This window comes from Chiloscyllium plagiosum, chromosome 1, assembly GCF_004010195.1.
Source record: "Chiloscyllium plagiosum isolate BGI_BamShark_2017 chromosome 1, ASM401019v2, whole genome shotgun sequence".
Lineage (NCBI taxonomy): Eukaryota > Metazoa > Chordata > Chondrichthyes > Orectolobiformes > Hemiscylliidae > Chiloscyllium > Chiloscyllium plagiosum.
This window is the reverse complement of record NC_057710.1, coordinates 69874482-69895177: the sequence shown is the minus strand read 5'-3', so window position 1 is coordinate 69895177 and position 20696 is coordinate 69874482. Positions and strand designations below refer to the sequence as shown.

General features: G+C 39.8%; 2 protein-coding genes across 4 annotated transcripts in view; one reads left to right on the top strand and one right to left on the bottom strand.

Annotated features, from left to right (window-relative positions):
* LOC122549344 (putative nuclease HARBI1) overlaps nt 1-6677 on the bottom strand; it is a 39842-nt gene extending 33165 nt beyond the window's left edge. Inside the window, exon 1 of the mRNA XM_043689012.1 lies at nt 6602-6677. The gene's annotated coding sequence lies outside the window, so the exon portion shown is untranslated. The remainder of the gene's footprint in view (nt 1-6601) is intronic.
* Nucleotides 6457-20696, top strand: part of ankrd55 (ankyrin repeat domain 55) — an 86005-nt gene continuing 71765 nt past the window's right edge. For 2 of the 3 annotated variants that reach the window (XM_043688981.1, XM_043688963.1), the window contains exon 1: nt 6471-6934. In XM_043688981.1, coding sequence (XP_043544916.1) covers nt 6895-6934 — 40 coding nt within the window. In that variant the 5' untranslated portion in view covers nt 6471-6894. Of the gene's footprint in view, nt 6935-20696 lie in introns of all 3 variants that reach the window. The other variant, XM_043688972.1, reaches the window with a different exon arrangement.

Here is a 20696-nt window from a genome sequence, read left to right as displayed (position 1 = left end):
CCTCATTCTTGTCTGCCAAAACAATCTACTATTCCAGGTAGTAACAATGGTTTCTACTCTTCTTTTTCTCCACCCTCGCTGATTGGGGAGAATAGATTTAAATCAGCAGAGAATAGATTTAAAGGCCTGGGAGTTTGAACAACAGAATGAGCAGAGGCTGTGATAGAAGCAGGAAATAGTGTGGAGTTCAAAATAAATTTTTGAAGGACCCCCACAAATATATTTACAAATTAATGATGATGTGTGAACTGTATGGTTCATTTGCCCCTACATGATCATTCAGCTCTGAGACATGGGTGATTAAAGTTTCTCTCCCCTTTAGCAATTGCTATTTCACAAAATAAAATGGCTTAGCCTTATGTTCATAAAGACACTTAGCAAACCCTTTTACTTTTATAGATAGCTTCAAACAAACATGTGCTGTGCTTTTCCAGCACCACTCTACTCCAGAATCTGGTTTCCAGCACCTGCAGTCATTGTTTTTACCCATAAGTAAGGTTTTGTCTTCCTCTCCTACTGGGTCCAAGTGCATTTGGGATAGAGGGAGTCTGATCTGTCGCTACTCCTGTTGGCCTGGAAGATTTGGGTAGTCATCTTGAAGGTATTTAGTTCTGAGTAACATAGGTGGACTCCTCCTTGCTTCAATTCAGTTTATTGTCTGCTTCTGATGGATCCTTCCTGCTGCTCCTGTGCCTGTTGTGCATTTTTACAAAGTAACTCATGCTGAGACCATGGGATCACCTTCTGACTAGTTGCGAGCAAGCACCTGCTCTGTAGTACTCTTCTGAGTGCCACAAGCCTGCAGCATTTCTTGCTTGACCAGCTGCGGAGATATATCAGTGATGTGCTCCTGAGTCTAATTTAGGATGAGTACCCACCGAGGAGAAAGTCTCTGCGCTGGGTGGAGGCTGTAGGTGAAAGTATGTGTCGGTGTATCTTTTCAGGCTTTTAGTAGCATCCTCCTTAAAGCGTTGGTGATGGTCTCTTTGACACAGAGGGTACTGCTTGTGCAAGCATGGGGAGGAAATTAGTTGTGTAAAACAGATAAAGGCTTGTGTGGTTTAAAAATGAGTTAAAAGTATTCAAAATGGGAGTGCAGTGCAACACAACATAATGAAGCTTACTGGACTAATTGCCCACTGATGCTTCCCCATCTCCACATGGATAGTCATGCCTTTCTGAGACTAGCTTAAGAATTTCTTTTTATGTAGCGTGAGAAAGCTGTATTCTACAATCCACCCCCTTGCTGGTCTTGGTCTTCTCTGCATGTTTCTGAGACAGTTTTCCCTGCAATATGACAAATGAAGGGATTGAGGGTGATGATTGGAAGAACAATTAGTGGTGTTGCAGGAATAAGACCATAAGACCATAAGACATAGGAGTGGAAGTAAGGCCATTCAGCCGATCGAGTCCACTCCGCCATTCAATCATGGCTGATGGGCATTTCAACTCCACTTACCCACATTCTCCCCGTAGCCCTTAATTCCTTGTGACATCAAGAATTTATCAATTTCTGTCTTGAAGATATTTAGCGTCCCAGCCTCCACTGCACTCTCTGGCTGAAGAAATGTCTCCGCATTTCTGTTCTGAATTTACCCCCTCTAATTCTAAGGACAGGGGGTAAATAGGAGAGATGGCCAGATGTATCCAATTGTGAGTAGCAAGCACAGCTGGCAGGAAGTGTTAGTCATTTGAAGATAAGGCAGGAGGGAGCCATTGAAAGAACAGCCAGCAATAGTGAGAATTGTAGTCCACAAGCCTTAGTGAGAGGTGTGCGCAATGGCAAAGTTGGAGCGAGATGGCCCTGTGAATGTGATATAGCACAGAGAAGGCATTTACCCTTGCAGAGCATAGAAGATTATTTATCTTCTTCCTGAACTTCTTTTGAAAAATGTTTTGCCTAAGCCACAGTATGAACCTGTGATACTACCTCAGCCAGACTAGCTGGGTTTGGTAAGGTGGCCTCATTTGCTGGTCTGCAGGAAAAACAATCACTGCTTTCCTCTCCACCATTCCATCCAGCAGCAGCTCCAGGTCCAAGGTGGTAAAATGGGGTTCTCAGTTTCCTATTCCAGGCTATATCCTTGGTGATGACAGCTGAGCATCTCAGTGTGTACAACAGTTTCTGGGGCAGTGTGCAGCTGGGTTTTAAATCTGGCACCAGTGGAAAGTCCCGGTAGCGGTGAGCATTTCCACCTCTCCAGCTGGGGAGGGCATAGAAGGGCAGAATACCACTTAGGTACATAATTAATGAGGAGTGCAGAATAATGGAGAGCAGGAGATTGTGTGAGAAAAATTGCCGTGAGCTATGGCGCACTTGGTGCCATGAATTTCACTCAAAAAACGTTGACTTGAAATGGGAAAATACAGCACAATGAGTTTCAAAATGATATTGAAATTCAGAATTGTATCATAAAACTCAATAGTCATGTAAATCAATATACTTTCCTTGACCTTATAGTGGTCAAGTATGTTGATTTTTTGTCACATATACTAGAATATGACTCTGTCACAGATTTTCTGCCCCATGATGCAGAAAGGCAAATCAAAGATTTCCAGTGATACTTGTTTGTGAGCAGTAGCTTGGTAGCTCAAGTTAAGCACAAACAAAGGATTACGTTCAGGCATCTGATGTAATGCTACAGCATGGACCTGGTTACATCTGTGTTCTACGTCTAGTTCTAGTTGCTGCAAAGATGGAATGAGATCTGCAAATAAGAGCTGTTTTCCAGCAACACATTTTCAGCAAATAAGAGCTGTTACCTCTCATCAGCCATTTTGAATACACTATTACCATTTAAATACAGGAAGTATGTAGACTTGCCATAAAGGTACTAGGAGCATTCAGAATAACAGATATTAATGCATATTATTCTATACACAGTCGTAGGCCAGTCAGATATTTATGAACTAAAAGCCCTGATGCCTGGGATAAAGTATAGGTCTGAATGGCCATAAATAATTTGATGATGTCCTAAACTATATAATTTCATACCACCTCTGTTCTAGTGAAAAGGATTCCAAGAAACTCTCAAAACACTTTATAAGCAAACCTATGAAAACCAATAGGTGGCCAGAGTGGAATCATACCTTAGCCTAAATCTGCTTTTTTTGATATTGATACACAAATGTAGTTATGACTGTACACTCAGTACAGTTTTGGTCTCAACAAATAGCATTAACTTTTAAAGACATTGAAACTTCCAGTCATTAACTGAAATAAATATTCAAGATTTTATGTTTTAAATAAAATTTTTAACTGTTGCTGTATTAACAAAATACAAGTAACGTTACTATATATATTTTCTAAGCAGTTAGATTTTAAACCAAAGTCTCAATGGACCACTTACTACTTATTTTTGGTTTCCACCCAAGAGTTCCTTCACTTCTCCTATGGCCAAACTAAGGTGTGCCACAACTCTTAAGAATCTGTTTAATATTTCTGCGATAGAGGTACAAAAGTTCTCGGGGCCTTCCACTAATATTTGGAAAGACAACATTTCAATTTTCTTTAGGCACATAAGTTCTGTGCACAGCCCAGCTCAAACATGGGTTTCACTGGCTCCTTGCGTAGTGATCTAAAGCTCCAGACAGCTTTTTATATGTTAATAGAAACACAGACGTGTTATGGCTTAAAAGTAGGCTATTCAGGCCATCATGTCTGCACCATCACTTGATTACTTATTGACAATCTCCTGTTTTACCCCATATCTTTGCATATTGTTTCCATCCAAACACTCATCCAAACCCACCTTGAATATCTCAATAGGATCTGCATTCACTTTCAGATAATGCATTCCAAACCCTAGCTACTTGCTGAGTGAAAATGTTTTTTTTCTCATATCACATGTGCATCTTTTGCAAATCATTTTAAATCTATGTCCTTTTGTTCTTTTTCTTTTCATGAGTGGGAATAGTTTCTATCCACTCTATCCAGCCCACTCATAAATTGTGAAAACTTCAAAATTTCCTCTTTGTTTTCTTCACTCTAGTCAGAAAACTCCCAACTGTGTCAATCCATCTCATAACTAAAGTTTCTCATCCTGAAACCATTCTTGTAAATCTGTTTTGCACTCTCTCCATGTTTTCAGATCCTCCAATAATTTGGCGGCCAGAAACGAACACAATACTCCAGATGAGGTCTGATAAGTTTCTTACACAAATTCAATATCACCTCCTTGCTCTTGTATTCCATGTCCATATTAATAAATATGAGGAAAATGTATGCCTTATTAACTGCTCTCTAAATATGCCCTGCCAACTTCAATTATCTGTTCACACATGTATCAAGGTCCTTCTGCTCCTGTACCTTCTTTAGATGTGTACTCACTGTTTTATGTTGTCTCCCTACAAAAGTACATCATCCCGCTATACCCAGATCTATTAATATATATCAGGAAAAGCCAGGGTCCTAAAACTGACCCCTGAGGAATGCCACTACAAACCTTACTCCAGCTCAAAGCATATCCATTGCCCATTATTTACAGACCTTTTTATCCACTGTCTATAAGTTTCCTTAAATATATATTGTGTTGCACTGTGTCAAACACCTCTGGAAGTCATGGAATCGCAGAACTGCAATGATACAGGAGAAGGCCATTCGATCCATCATGTTTGCATTGGTTCTTATATAATATATAATTTTATTAAAATCCTAAACTAAACTTGTCCTTGAACCTTACCAAAATACATCAGATGAGCTGCACCTCCCGATGAAGACCTATGATACAGCTCACTTGTTTGGGTTTATCAATTTTGGCCTGATGCTCAGTTAAGTCCAGGAAAGTGGAGTGAAGGTGAGGAAAAGGTGGAGAGAGGGATTAAATGTGTGCTGGAAGGTATTCTATACAACCAGAAAAAGCATTCCTAGTTTACAGACATTTTGAACATTTTTGAACCTTTTGTGAAAAGCAATGAGCTTTATGTTACGATGGGGAGAAACAATTTTCCAGTAAGATCAGAAATCAGTACTGGAGCTCTATTTCAATATTGAAATCACACCTGGGCTCATTTCAGCTACTAATAGAGCTACTTATAAAGTGGCTGGCCAATTTAGCATTGGCTGGAATGTGCATGCATATGGGACTTATTCTGCACATTTCCAACAACAGTACCTTTACAAGGAGCTCTGTGCCTAGTAAGTAATGTTCCTGGAAGAGACCTTGGTTTAGAAAACCACTTCTCAAAGACTCTGCCCACTACTTTATTTATATAAACTTCAATCTGTTTATTTACAGCTTCCAAAAAAATCTTGAGTTCTCATGTACAAACCCAGAGATTGATCAATTAACAAAGATATTTGTTGTTTGATAGATTACCTGTCAATGGCAAGCGAAAACGTTTTACTGAAATGAGTGGAAGAATTTTATTGTCTGTCTCTATAATCTGGCAAACATGGCTCAGTCTCACATTAACCTATGAGGCAGCACAGTGGCTCAGTGGTTAGCACTGCTGCCTCACAGTGCCAGGGACCTGGGTTTGATTCCCGCCTCAGGCGACTGTCTGTGGAGTTTGCACATTCTCGCTGTATCTACTTGGGTTTCCTCTGGGTGCTCCAGTTTCCTCCCACAATCCAAAGATGTGCAGGTTAGGTGAACTGGCCATACTAAATTGCCCACAGCATTCAGAGGTAAATGTAGAATAATAGGGTAAGGGAATGGGTCACTCTTTGGAGAGTTGGTGTGGATTTATTGGGCCAAATGGCCTGTTCCACACTGTTGGGGTAAATAGATCCTTGTGTGTCCCTATAGTCTCGATATACCCTAGCTTGCATCCTTGTGTCTCACACTGTCATAGCATTTGAATGTTTGCAAAGATTCTGGAACAGGAAAGAATTTAACTTTATAAGCATGGTTTCTCAAATTTGTATCTGCATTCTTTATTAAAGATGTCATTTTAGAAATGTTACAAGTGCACAATGACAATAAATATTTTCCTTATATTCCTCATAAGACTGTCACCACCTGTAATCTGAAGCCTATGGTACGGACTGAGGTTTGAGAATCTATAAAGAAGTTTATAGGATGAGGCAAGTTGTGTTGTATTTTAATAAGTATTTTTGTTTATGTCATAAATATTGATAACTAAATGTAACGATGCATATTTTTCTGTGTTTGCTTTATAATAATAGTCAGTGGAAGCTTAGAGAATACATTTTCAAACTGTTATAGGTAAATATCCTAACAGTATTGTAACACTCAATGTCATGACAAATCAATTGCTCATTCTTTCAAGGTTGCAGGCTATTTTTAGTATTTTATTTATTACTTCACTTCTTCCCCAAACAAATGAGAGCTGAACTCTTGTCCAAGTTATCGTATTAGTACTAGCTGTTTTTCACAAGCTCTGAAAGAAGCATATAACACAAAATACTGATAACGTAAACATTACTCCTGACACTTAAATGCACAAATATTCTGTATACCCAAGGTGCATTGCCAGTGTGCACATGCTCAGTTTGGATATGAAAACCGTTGTTCACAATTAGATGCTTCTATTTTTCTTAAGGTAACACTGCTGCTGCTGCTCTAATCTGCATCTTTTTCAAGAGGCAGATTATCAGTGACTTTCTTATTCTGAACCGATTGTTGAACATTCTTACCAACATCACTAGAAGGAGCACCTGGTGTCATTCAGTCCAGATATTGTGTAGATTTATTCAGTCAGCTCAGCCATCCCCATCAGCAGCAGCTGCCTGTGGAAAACAACTTGTTTCAGAGATAGGTGTACAGCAGCACTGTTACTCTCCTCGATAACATGTGGCCGTAAAGTGATTTATTCATGAACATTTTGTCTAACGACAGCTGTTATTTTATTTACTGCAGTCTCTGATTCTCTGCTGGAAGCACTAGAGATTGCATTTTCTTGCTCCAGTTTCAAATAATGAGATAGAAAATGGATTTTAGTTCTTCGCCTGTTTTTGACCAGCACAAAGGTATGATTATTTTTGATCTGAATTAAAATAATAATAGTATTAATAATCTTGTTCAGATTTCTACTGAGATATGTTTCAAAACTATCTATGCTCTTCAATAAAAGTAAATAGATTAGCAAGCTGCATCTTTAAAATATTATTTGTTATTTTGTACATCATTTCTGACTTTTTAAAAATGGAAATATCAGTTTTTTTTGTTTGATATGTTAAATATGAGCCTCAAATTCTGGGAGTGAGCATTCTAATGATAGCCTGTACATTACAAGTAACAGGAAAAGCTACTTCTGGCAATTAAACAAAAGTAAATGCTTTAATTGCAATCCAGTTCCTGACTGTATTGTCCATCTCATCTTTTTTTAAATTCATTCAAGGGGTGAGAGCATCACTGGCTAGGCCAGAATTTATTGCCCATCCCTAATTGTCCAGAGGTCAAATGTTAAGAGTCAACATCATTGCTGTGGGCCTGGAGTTACATGTAGATGAGACCAAATAAGGATGGCAGTTTCCTCCCCTAAGGGCATTAGAGAACCAGATTTTTTCCCCCCAAGAATCGACAATGAATTCATGGTCATCATTAGACTCTTCATTCCAGATTTTTATTGAATTCAAACTCCAACCATCTACTGTGGTGGGATTTGAACATGGGTCCCCAACACATTACTTGATTAATAGTCAAGTTAGGCCAAATGTTATGGTCTTGAAGATGACATGACAGAATCATGACTTAACCATGCATTTCATTATAAACATTATCAAATTTAGTGAACTGATCCACTTTAGAAAACCAGACTGATAATTAGTAGTCTGGGGTGTGGAATACTAAAAATGCCATTTGATATTTAGTAACAGTGTTATTCTACATTGTCTGTAATAGGTGGAAATAGGTTTATATATTTTCTTATCAATGTTAAAAAAGTGAACAATTAGCATATGTTCTAATTAGTTATGCACCTATGGTAGAAATGCATTCAGAATGACACCAAAATGACGAATGGTATAGATTTTTTTCAAATGTGTTACAATAATGTTGTAGTTCTACACACTTATTTTGTGCCTTTACATCAAGAGTTGCTAATAATTTTTAGTGCACATTGACATCATTGTCACTTTGAGTCTATTATTACTGGAAAACACACACTTTCTAATTAGGTCCTCAATGTTAGTATTAAACATTTCCACAGTAGCTTTTGTTATGAGCCAGGTATGTGTCATTTACAGCCCTTAGAGGGCACAAAATATAATCTACCAAATCTAGAATTTGAATTTGCATCAGAAGTGAACACCCAATACTTCATTTATTCTATTCTATCTCACTTAGAATGTACCATACATTTCTTAAATTGATGTTAAATATTGTAGCTCCAAATAGTACGTATGGTGTGGTTCCACTTACAGACATTCGCATATTAGCTTTATTATGATCTAAATATGAAATCATATGTTACGCTAGCAGGAACGTGACTCCAAGTTTTCTTGATATATACAGGCATATTGGAATTCATTGTGAAAAATTTAATGAAAAAAATGTTTGTTTGAAGCTATCTATAAAAGTAAAAGGGCTTGCTTTTATGAACATAAGGCTAAGCCATTTTATTTTGTGAAATAGCAATTGCTAAAGGGGAGAGAAACTTTAATCACCCATGTCTCAGAGCTGAATGATCATGTAGGGGCAAATGAACCATACAGTTCACACATCATCATTAATTTGTAAATATATTTGTGGGGGTCCTTCAAAAATTTATTTTGAACTCCACACTATTTCCTGCTTCTATCACAGCCTCTGCTCATTCTGTTGTTCAAACTCCCAGGCCTTTAAATCTATTCTCTGCTGATTTAAATCTATTCTCCCCAATCAGCGAGGGTGGAGAAAAAGAAGAGTAGAAACCATTGTTACTACCTGGAATAGTAGATTGTTTTGGCAGACAAGAATGAGGTCCTTTATGTAGTTCAGCCAGTCCTAGCAAGAAATGACTAAACTAACCATATGGCATATCCTGATAAAGGGCTTTTGCCTGAAACGTCGATTTTCCTGCTCCTTGGATGCTCCTGACCTGCTGTGCTTTTCTAACCCACTCTAATCTTGACTCTGATCTCCAGCATCTGCAGTCCTCACTTTCACCTATATGGCATATCCACTTAAATCTAAGTTTCTTGAACTTAAGGGAGATGAAGATTGTCCCAAGGAACCAGAATGTTGAGAGACAATTAGTTTTAAAGGAGATTAAAGCATTAATCATGGTGATGGGGTTACACTGAAGCAGACTGATACTGACCAAAAACAAGATGGTTGAGATTTTTAAGATTAGTTTTCCAAAGCAGACATAGAGACCTTGGAGTCAAGAGTGTGGTGGTGCTGGAAAAGCACAGCAGTTCAGGCAGCATCCGAGGAGCAGGAAAATTGATGTTTCGGGCAAAAGCCCTTCATCAGGAATGAGGCTGGGAACCTTGGGGCTGGAGAGATAAATGGGAGGGAGGTGGGGAGAAGGTAGCTAAGAGTACAATAAGTGGATGGAGGTGGGGGTAAAGGTGATAGGTAGAGAGTGGAGCGGATAAGTAGGAAGATTGACAGGTGGGATAGTTATGAAGAAGTTCTCCTCCACTCTCTACAAACTTCCCACCTATCCGTTCCACCCTTCCCTCCAACCTATCACCTTTACCCCCATGTCCATTCACCTATTGCACTCTCAGCAACCTTCTCCCCAGCCCCACCCTCCTTCCCATTTATCTCTCCACCCCTAGACTCCCAGCCTCATTCCTGATGAAGGGCTTCAGCCCGAAACATCGATTTTCCTTCTCCTCGAATGCTGCCTGACCTGCTGTGCTTTTCCAGCGACACACTCTCGACTCTGATTTCCAGCATCTGCAGACCTCACTTTCTCCATAGAGACTTTGGAGACAGGTTCATAGCTTCTTGAAAGTGGAGTCACAGGTGGACAGGGCAGTGAAGAAGGCATTTGGTGTGCTCATCTTTATTGGTCAGTGCATTGCATATAGGAGTTGGGATGTCATGCTGTGGCTGTACAGGACATTGGTGAGCCCATTTTTAGAATATTTCTTTCAATTCTAGTCTCCCTGCCACAGGAAAGATGTTGTTAATCTTGAAAGAGTTCAGAAAAGAGATACAGGATGTTGGAGGGTTTGAGCTAGAGGGAGAGTCTGAGTAAGCTAAGGCTATTTTCACTGAAGCATCAGAGGCTGAGGGGTGACCTTATAGAAGTTTATAAAATCATGAGGGGCATGGATAGGGTAAACAGCCAAGGTCTTTTCCCCAAGGTAGGGGAGTCCAAAATGAGAGGGTATATGTTTAAGGTGAGAGGGGAAAGATTTAAAACGAACCTAAGGGGAACTATTTCATACAGAGTTGGTGAATGTATGAAATGAACTGCTAGAGGAAGTCATGGAGGCTAGTAGAATTACAACATTTAAAAGGCAGCTGGATGGGTACATGAATAGGAAGGGTTTAAAGGGATATGGATCAAATTCGGGTAAATGAGATTAGCTTAAATTAGGATAGCTGGTTGGCATAGACAAGTTGGACCTAAGGGTCTGTTTCCATGCTGTATACCTCTAATACTCTATAGAGCTATTGGATTGGGGGAATGTGATCAGCAATGGCCTTGCCTGTGATTGACATGATGGGATAGCAAGGCAAAGGAGGTAGCATGATCATCTCCAATTTTAAGGTAATATTTTAATTTTTTCATCAAATCTCTTATGCCTTATTCCTGAAAAAAAGCCTTCTGAATTTCATACATAAAAACAGTTTACATTTAGAATGCAACTTTAATAAAATAATAAAATGTTCTAAGGTGCTTCATGGGAAGATGATCAGACAAAAACTGACAATGTCAAAGAAAGTAGTATGAGGATAAGAGAACAATAGGGGCAGTCTGAAGAAGGTAAATGGCAGAACAGGTAAAGAATGAAATTCCAGAATTTGGAGTCTAATTGATTTGAAGGCATGTAATATATTGGAGTAAAGGAGGTAGAAGATTTAGCAAATGCAATATTTGAAGCAACACTGAGCTCTGAAGGCAAAAAGATTTAAACTGCTTGCAAAGATGGATGGAGATATAGCCAAGAAGAGATTTGAACATTAAGGTGACAATTTTAAAATTGCAGTTTTGAGAAATAGTGAATTGATGTGAATTTGCGAGCACTGGTGATCAATGGACTGCAGTTAGTGGAAGTCAGCACAATGAGAGCTGAAGGCCATGCATGAATTGGGGGGGGTGGAGGTCCGGTCATATTTTTAGGAGATAAAACCATAAATGCTTACAGCATCAGTGGGGAGCATTTTGCACACAGTGATTATAACTCCATTACATTCAAGATCGTTATAGAAATGTACAAAGACAGGTCTAAAATCAAATTTCTAAACTGGGAGAAGGCCAATTTTAATAAGATCAGGAATAATTTAGCTAGATTGGACTGGGAAAGTATGCTAATGCTTCATTTAATTAAAGGGTCTTTATCTGTGCTGTAAACATCTATAACTCTATAATGGGTTTAGGAGATGTTGAAAGAGAAATGGCAGTGAAGTAGAATTGGATGTGGTCAGAGTACATATGGAAGTTGATGTCATTTCCTTTAAATGATAACATTGAAAGAGCTGCACACAGATAAGAAATAGAAGGGGGTAAAGGATGGATGCTTAGCAAACTCCAAAGATGAGGGTATTGGTTCAGAGTCTATATTACTGTCTTGGAGAAACTATGCTGGTGGATATTGAATTCTGTATAGATCTCATCTGATGTACTAATAGACATGTCGAATTCCAGAATGAAATCTAGGTTAATGTGATGGTCATTCTCTAAAATATATGCACCCAAAGCTACACATTTTTGTGAAAAATAAAACAAATTTTATTACACAAAATAAAACTTAAAGTAAAGCCACCCAAGGTGCCTAAATACAGAACACAGTTTTAAAGATGTTAAAACACGTAGCAAAAAAAAAGTCTCATCTATTTCCCAGCACTATCACTGAACAGCAGTTCAAATCCGGAGAATTTAAGAAATAGGAGCAGAAGTACATGCCTCAAGGCTGCCTTCCCATTCAACAAGATCGAGGCCGACCTGCACCAGGTCTCAAATGCTCTTTTTTGCCAGCTCAACATAGCTGTCAACTCCCCAATATTTCAAACATCTATCTGCCTCCTCTGAAAATACTTGGTGGTCCAGCCTCCACAACTCTCTGGATTAGAAAACTCCAAACACTCACTATCTTCCAGAAGAAATTCCTTTGTGTATCAGTTTTAAATAAATGCCCTTTTCTTCTGTAACTATATCCTTAAGTTTGAGATTCTCCCACTAGTGAAAACATCTTCCCAACATATACTCTTTCAAGTCCCCTTGGAAGTTTTTTATGATTCAATAAGGTTTTCCTTCATTCTTCTAAACTCTAATGAATAAAGACCGAACTTGTTTAGCTGTTCTTGTTAAGTCAACCTCTTCATCCTAGGAATCAGCCTACTGAATCTCTTTTGAACAGCTTTCAATGCCAGTATATCCCTTTTTACATATAGAGATGGCACGATAGCTCAGTGGTTAGCACTGCTACCTCACAGCACTAGGGTTTGATTCCCACCTCAGGTAACTGTCTGTGTGAATTTTGCACATTCTCCCCGTGTTTGGAAGGATTTTCTCTGGGTGTTCCGTTTCCTCCCACAATCCAAAGATGTGCAGTTCAGGTGAATTGGCCATGCTAAATTGTCCATGATGTTAGGTGTACTAGTCAGGGGAAAATGTTGAGGAATGGTTCTGGGTGGGTTACTCTTCAGAGGGTCAGTGTGGACTTGTTCAGCCAAATGGCCTGTTCCCATACGGTAGGGAATCTAATCTAAAACTGCACCCCAGCTATGGTCTCACCAATAACATGAGCAATCATAACAAAATGTCCCTGTTTTTAAACTCCAACTCCCTAGCATTAAAGGCCAAAATTTAATTTGCTTTCATAATTATTTGCTGCATCTGCATGCTAATTTCTTGCTTCATGCACAAGAATACCTTGATTCCTCTGCTTGCGCTTTTGCTTAAATGGAGCTTTACTTAAATGGAATCTCTATCTATCTATCTTCTGATTCTTCCTACCAATGGTGCATGACTTCTCACATTACATTAAAATCCATCAGACAGGTTTTTGCCCACTTACTCAACCTATTTATAGCCCGTTGTAATGTTCTTATGTCCTAATTACAAGATGCCCTCCCACCAATTTTTGTATCATCAAGCAAATTTGGATAAGTTATACTTGTCCCCTTCTCCAAGTAATTTGTAGAGATAATTTTGGTGATAATAAAGACAATTTTGGTGAAGAATGATACCTATCCAATTCTTTCAATGTAGTTATCTTGGAACAGGATAGGAGTATACTTTATGATAATCAGTATAGAATTTTTGCAAGCCATCTGGTACAATCATGATAAGTGAACTCCAGCTCCTATGACTCAGTTCAATAATATCATTGTCCATCGTGGAATTAATATCTTCCATCACTTGAGTCAATTTCTCTTGATTGAGACTTTGAGGATGTTGTTTTATAGGTAATGCATTCCCTAAATTATCCTCATGAAAAGGCTGCTCTTTCCTTAAGGGGAGACAACTTGTGGTATATTTAATCTAAGGGGCACCATGCTTCAGATGAGGAGATGAGCTCAAGAAGATAGGAACTTCATGGTGACCTCAGCCGATGTGAGAATTAAACCCACGCTGTTGAAATCACTCTGTATTGCAAACTAGCCATTAGCTAACTGTGCTAACTGACTCTTACCTGGATGATAAAATATCATACTAGCTTTTCAAGCACTCTTTCATTATCCAATCTAATTTTTAAATTTGTAATTTCAGATCCATTCTCTATTTGTTCTGATATTTTTGTTGCCCACTCTATTTCTTTCAATTAGTGGAATACTTAGGTATTGGTTCGGATTTAATTTCTCAGTAGGAAAATTGGTCAGACTTTGGCCAAAGAGGGAAGTTAGAGTTGAATGACAGAGAATTTACTCAATTTTTATTGGTTCAACATCTAATTTGACCATTTTTTATTATACACATGGCCATAAAAATCTTTGCCAGTTCCTTTTAAGTTGATTTGTAAATTTCTTTCCACAGGACAAATGAAGTGGTGGTTAAATTTCCAAGAGCGAACAGAAATCTTAAACAGTGACATTCAGGCAAGAAAATGTCATAATTTTGGCCATTTGATAACAATTAAAAAGCTATAGATCTATTCCCCTTTATTAATAAATTATGCTTAAAAGTCAGAGACAAACCCAGCTCTGTCTGACTGGTTTGTCCATTATAATTTAGTGGCCATTGGGCTATTAATTTGCTTAGTGTAAGAATTTGCCCTCTTCAGTAAAATAGCTAGCAGTTCTTCAATCCCAGCAGCACCACTTTAAGAAATGGCCACTACTAGAACTAATGGCAGCTCCCAAAGAAAGGTTATCCGTGGTTTCACTGAAGATTCACAGCAGGCCCCAACAAGGGGTATGGAGAATCTGAGTTTGTCATGGCAAGGGAGACACAAATATAGGAGGGAATTATCCTTAATGGAGGCCTCCAATGCACATGGTGTGCAAGTAGGTAAAATCCAAGTGGAGACAGGGAGATGCCAGGCATGATTCTGCTATCGCCTGTTCAACTTTATTAATCTCAGATGCACATCTGGTGAACCTGGCTTCATTTTTATTTTAGTCCCATTAACTTTCCTTTTGAAGAGATACCTGACATTCATCCAGTTATTCCCATTGTTAATTTATATTTGCCTCTACAAAAACTAATACTCACTATTTCATTATAATTCTTCACAAGATAAGGTGACCCCTTTATTTTTTTATTGGCCCAACATCTAATTTAACCATTTTTTATTTTACACATGGCCATAAAAATCTTTGCCAGATCCTTTTAAGTTGATTTGTAAATTTCTTTCCACAGGACAAATGAAGTGGTGGTTAAATTTGCAAGAGCAAACAGAAATCCTAAACAGTGACATTCAGGAAAGAAAATGTCAGAATTTTGGCCATTTGATAACAATTAAAAAGCCATAGATCTATTCTAGAGGGCAGTAGTGGGCAGCACAGTGCAACAATTAAGGCAGAATTGGATGATGGGGATGTGACAGTATGGTTGCAGATGAGATACAGTGGAAGAACAAGCAAAGTATAGGATACCATGGTAGCAGATCTCCTGACAGTAGTAGCTACAATTATCAGCAGCAGCAATCTTGTTTCAGATAACATCACTGTCTATCTAAACTTTATTTTTCTCCTCTTTCTCCATCTTTCATATTTCTCATATTACTGTGCATATAATTAAAGACAATTTGATTTAAAATGTTTAAGGGTAAAAAATATTTTTTTATTAGATTACTTACAGGCCCTTCGGCCCAACAAGTCCACACTGGCCCGTCACCCACCCAGACCCATTCCCCTAACACAATGGGCTATTTAATATGGCCAATTCACCTGACCTGCACATTTTTGGACTGTGGGAGGAAACCAGAGCACCCGGAGGAAACACATGCAGACAGGGGGAGAGAATGTGCAAACTCCACGCAGTCAGTCGCCTGAGGCAGGAATTGAACCCGGGTCTCTGGCGCCGTAAGGCAGCAGTGCTAACCACTGTGCTACCGTGCCGGCCACGGTACTGCCTCACAGCGCCAGAGACCCGAGTTCAATTCCCACCTCAGGCGACTCTCTGTGAGGAGTTTGCACATTCTCTCCGTGTCTGTGTGGGTTTCCTCCGGGTGCTCCGGTTTCCTCCCACAATCCAAAAATGTGCAGGTTAGGTGGATTGGCCATGCTAAATTGCCCATAGTGTTAGGTGAAAGGGTAAATGTAGGGGAATGGGTCTTGGTGGGTTGCGCTTTGGCGGGTCGGTGTGGACTTGTTGGGCCAAAGGGCCTGTTCCCACACTGTAAGTAATCTAATCTAAGTAATCTAATCTAAAGATAACAGAAATGTATACCTCTGGGAATCTGAAAATCATCAAAAAAGATTTAGCTTGAATTATGGGAGATTTAAGTCAAGGCAGTGAAAATCAAATTTATAAAGACAAGAAAGTTTGTAATTGATGACATGTTTTCATGAAAATGAATTTGAAAATGCTAAGTTAATAACTGTTAGACATTTTAATTAAATTGAAATTGAAATTTAATGAAAGATAGCACTTTGTAAAATATCAGCTCATGGAGTCAAGATACTGTTACTGATTCAACACCCTCACAAGGACAAAATCCAGGAATCTGGTCTGCAACAATTTTGACAAAGTTTATGATTGGGGACCATTCTAAACATGAATAATCATAAGTTCATTAGATTTGACATTAGGGTAGAAATAAAACATAAGAAAAAAGAATATTTTGTACTTGCCTGGTGTGGGTGACAACTATTTGCTTATATAACTGTGACTAAACTTAAGACTTTTGTACAAAGACTGTAATTAAACTTTGTACAAGAAAGTTAGGATAAAGACAAGAGGCAGCAACTAAAAAAAAGTCTAAGACCATAAGGGTCAGTGGTTTACAACCTTCAGAACAGATATGGAAATGCATATTTAGAGAGCCCAGCAGAGGAAGAGGGAATTAAAAGAGAGATATACTTTTTAAATATATAATATTGCATATTTAGTGTGGAACGTTCAGGGAGTTTGTAACAAGAATTTTGAGGGAACTTGGGACAGACATTCAATTAGAAAATTAATTGAAAAATTGAAGTAGTGGTCTGAGGGCTGAATCTTATCAGAAATTGGCTAAATATCATTTTTGGTGAGTGTCTTTGAGGGATTCTCTCCATGGGACAAAACGGGTTTTCTTGCGCTATTTCCCCAACTTATCTCATGCCCTATGCACCATGTTCCCATGGCACCCTGGTTGTTGTATTCTCCTATTCACTGTAGGTAAAAGTACTCACCACTCCTGAGACATCACAAGGTCCCTGGACTGGGACAATATTTAAAAGGCAGTCACACATAGTCAAGTGCTTGCAGTCTGGAACTGTCCTGCACGTTTATTTTATTTGCCTTGGACACAGCAGAAGGTGAAATTGGTGCCCAACTTTGAGACAGAGACATGGAGGTCCTATGGACAGGATTATGCAGAGGAACATCATCCTCTTTCCCAATCCCAGGACCAGCAAACTCCCTGCCAGCCTGGTCCAAGGTTAGCCCCCAGGTCAAAGCAATGTTATCAGTCTGGAGAAATGCGCAGAAATGTTAGGAAAATATCAATGACCATCACCACATCATGGGGGTAAGTGCCACTATGTTCCCTCTGCTACCTCACACTCATTCTATCTCTGCTACTGTACCCATATTCCATTAAGTCTATTGTGTTATCAATTTCAATATTGCATGCAACATCTTCCCTCAATTGTTCTCACCCATTTCAACATTCCAGATACTAACTCTGTATCCCCTCTACACTGCCTACACAGTCACTTGGGACACCTCACCACCCTTCTCCACATACACCTGCACTAACAGCCATGCCAGTCACTCTCATCTCACTCTATCCCTGCCTTTCTCTCAATCCTGGAGAGAATGGTCCACAACAGGGCAGAAAGAGCCAGAACTGGAGGTGGGATGCTTGATATTTGGTACCTCAGCCTCAATGAGAAAGGATTATGGAAATGGCTGGCAAATACCAAAAGCATTCCCACAGTAATGCAGAAACATCCATGTCCTGGCAATGAAAAATGAAGCATTGATCATTGTTGTGCTTCTACCACTGCATATGCGCTCTTCATATGGCTGACTTTCTACCACTTGTCCTTGACATATTCTCTCTTTCTGCAGTCTCCATGCTGGCAGCAGAATTTCAGTGTTTAAGAGGCCTTCCTCACAAGATATCTCCTCCTCCACCTATGAGGATGTGGGCACAGATGTCTCTGAGGACTCACTGGGGAGTCTGCCTCCTCCACCCTCCAGCTCAGATACTGACATTCCAGTCAGTGTTTTTTTCCTAGATTAGAGTCAGGATTATCTGCAATGACATCTCTGCAGGTGTTTGAGGAAGAACTATCCTGGCACTTGGAGGACTGCTGGAGAACAGGCCCCAGACAAGAGAGCACCAAATGGTATTGGTGATTAAGACGTCACCAAAATGCATAAGGAGGCACAGAAGCAGCGGGCAGAATTGTTGGATGCACTGGACAATCTCATGCAAAGTTTGCAGGAAGCACCACACTATTAACACCATACCGCCTCTAGCATGTGAACATCTGGCATGTGAGCATCTCTTTGGATAGAGTGGCAATTATCATGGACAACAGGTTGGGGCACTGCTGGGTCTACACACAAACTTACGCTCCTATGCTCCAAGCAGTGGTGTCCTGCAACAATGGCCAGGTGACAACAGGACGAGGGACCTTGACCTCACTCCAAGTTCTTCCTCACAAGAAGGCAAATTGGTGCCAGGAGATCTCCATCCAGAGGAGGAACCACATACAGGACACCCTGTTAGATCTCATTGAATACAGGGAGAGCTAGCCATTTGGATACAGAACTGGCTCAAATGTAGAAGACAGAGGGTGGTAGCGGAGGGTTGTTTTTCAGACTGGAGGTCTGTGACCAGTGGAGTGTCACAAGAGCTGGTGCTTGATCCACTACTTTTTGTCTTTGATATAAATGATTTGGATGTGAATGTAGGAGGTACAGTTAGTAAGTTTGCAGGTGACACCAAAATTGGAGGTGTAGGGGACAGGGAAGAAACTTATGTCAGAGTATAATGGGATCTTGTTCAGGTGGGGCAATGCACTGAGGACTGGCAGATAGAGTTTGGCTTAGATAAATGTGAGGTGTTTCATTTTAGAAAAGCAAATCAGAGCAGGGCTTATACACTTAATGATAAGGTCCTAGGGAGTGTCGCTGAACAAAAAGTCCTTGGAGTACAGGTTCATTGTTCCTTGAAAGTACAGTCGCAGGTCGATAGGATAGTGAAGAAAGCATTTGGTATGTTCTCCTTTATTGGTCAGGGCGTTGAGTATAAGAGTTGGGAGGTCATGTTGCAGCTGTACAGGCCATTGGTTTGGTTACTTTTGGAAGATTACATGCAATTCTGGTCTCATTCCTATCGGAAGGATGTTGTGAAACTTGAAAGGGTTCAGAAAAGATTTACAAGGATATTAGATGAGATTAGATGAGATTACCTACAGTGTGGAAACAGGCCATTCGGCCCAACAAGTCCACACCGACATGTCAAAGCTCAACCCACACAGACCCATTCCCCTACATTTACCCCTTCACCTAACACTACGGGCAATTTAGCATGGCCCATTCACCTAACCTGGACATTTTTGGACTGTGGGAGGAAACCAGAGCACCCGGAGGAAACCCACGCAGACACGGAGGGAATGTGATATTAACAAGGTTGGAGAGGCTGAATAAGCTGGGACTGTTTTCCCTGGAATGTCAGAGGCCGAGGGATGACCATTTAGAGATTGCAAAATCATGAGGGGCATGGATAGAATAAATAGACAAGGTATTTTCCCTGGGTTGGGGGAGTCCAGAATTAGAGGCAGAGGTTTAGGGTGAGAGGGGAAAAATTTAAAAGGAACCTAAGGAGAGGGTGAGGGAGTAAAAGGCATCTGGATGGGTATATGAATAGGAAAGGTTCAGAGGGATATGAGCCAAGTTCTGACAAATGGGACTAGACTAGGTTGGGATATCTGGTCGGCATGGACGATTCAGACCGAAGGGTCTGTTTTCATGCTGTACATCTCTAAGTCTCTATGACTCTCGGATGTCACTTCTCAGGGCACTGCAAAGGTGGCTATGCCTTCTATCTCCATCCTTCCTGCCAATATCAACCCTGTGAGAGTTCAAACTGAGGAGGGTGCACCTGCCTTTGTGGAGCTTTATGGCTAGAAGGGCCAGACATGCAGAAGGTGTTCTGTCTACAGTCACCTTGCCAAGATTCCAGGGCTGCCACTGTAGGGGTGAACAAAGTTAAAAATCATACAACACCAGGTGATAGTCAACAGATTTATTTTGAAGTGCTAGCTTTCAGAGCGCTGCTCCTTCATCAAGTAGCTCATCCATTTTCCAAAGAGTAGTGTACTCTTTGGAGTGCCCCACAAGAACACAAGGGCTTTGCAGATAGATGGATACTTAATTGGAAACACACGATTTAATAGTGGTGGATCAGAATGGAAAGTCACATTGGTGAATTGGTGATGGGAAAAAAGTAATGGTCAGTTGTGTGTGAACACACTTTGGCTAGAAAAAACTATAAAAAATGTCTTTGAATACTACTCTCAACACACAAATCTACCACAGCACTGCTTGTGACCCAGACCCGGGGGCTGCACAGGAAGCAACACTGGAAGATTTTTCATCCAAAGTGGAAATATCATCCTTAAATCAAAATTAGCCAAATTGCCCAATCAGATAAAGACCTACAACTCCTTGACATGACTGAATAGCTATTCTCCTGTATTCTCACATGGAAAGCAGATGCAAGATGGAACATATTTTAAGATAGCATCTTAAAAAATCCAATCTCACATATGGGAAGCAAAGCAAAAAAAATGCTGACTGTCATTGGAGTCAAGTGGTCCACTTAATTACCTACAAGAAATCTCCGAGTGAGGAGATTCTGAATACACTTAGAACTGTTGAAAGTAAAGCCCAACAGACTGATAGACAATGCACCAATGACTTCTGGTTACAACTTTACAACTTTGCTCGAAAATCCAGTTGACATTTTTCACAGGGAATTCTAGGGACATGTATGAAGGGAGCATAAAAGGTTACAGGTCAAT